Source organism: Penaeus monodon, chromosome 15 (genome assembly GCF_015228065.2).
Source record: "Penaeus monodon isolate SGIC_2016 chromosome 15, NSTDA_Pmon_1, whole genome shotgun sequence".
In the NCBI taxonomy this organism is placed as follows: Eukaryota; Metazoa; Arthropoda; class Malacostraca; order Decapoda; family Penaeidae; genus Penaeus; species Penaeus monodon.
In genome coordinates this window covers 26,393,093-26,393,389 of record NC_051400.1, presented here as the reverse complement: position 1 = coordinate 26,393,389, position 297 = coordinate 26,393,093, and the positions used below count along the sequence as shown (strand labels likewise).

The 297-nt window shown below is 40.4% G+C and overlaps 1 protein-coding gene across 1 annotated transcript in view; it reads left to right on the top strand.

The window, feature by feature from the left end:
* LOC119582285 overlaps positions 1 to 297 on the top strand; it is a 6,855-nt gene that overhangs the window by 5,180 nt on the left and 1,378 nt on the right. Inside the window, exon 3 of the mRNA XM_037930502.1 lies at positions 123 to 293. Within this exon, the coding sequence (XP_037786430.1) occupies positions 123 to 293 (171 nt within the window). The remainder of the gene's footprint in view (positions 1 to 122; positions 294 to 297) is intronic.

Below are 297 nucleotides of genomic sequence, written 5' to 3'. Positions count from 1 at the left end.
GAAGATCCTAAACTTTGCTCGTGTGTTTATGTTGAGCCAATGCTTGTGTGTCCATTTAGGCGAGTAGCTTTCAGCATTACGGTATAATCTCTATATATATTTTTTTTCTTTTTTTTTCCCAGTCTCCATCATCGCAAAGAACAACGAGGTATTTAAGGGTTTCATGGTGAGAGGTTTTGTGGACGGCAGACCAAATGGAAGTTTCCTGAACCCACCCACGGGAGTTACCTGTGACAATATTCCTGTGAGTAATTGTGCAATTTGGTACTTTCTGAATCCGCTTTGTATTTGCTGTAG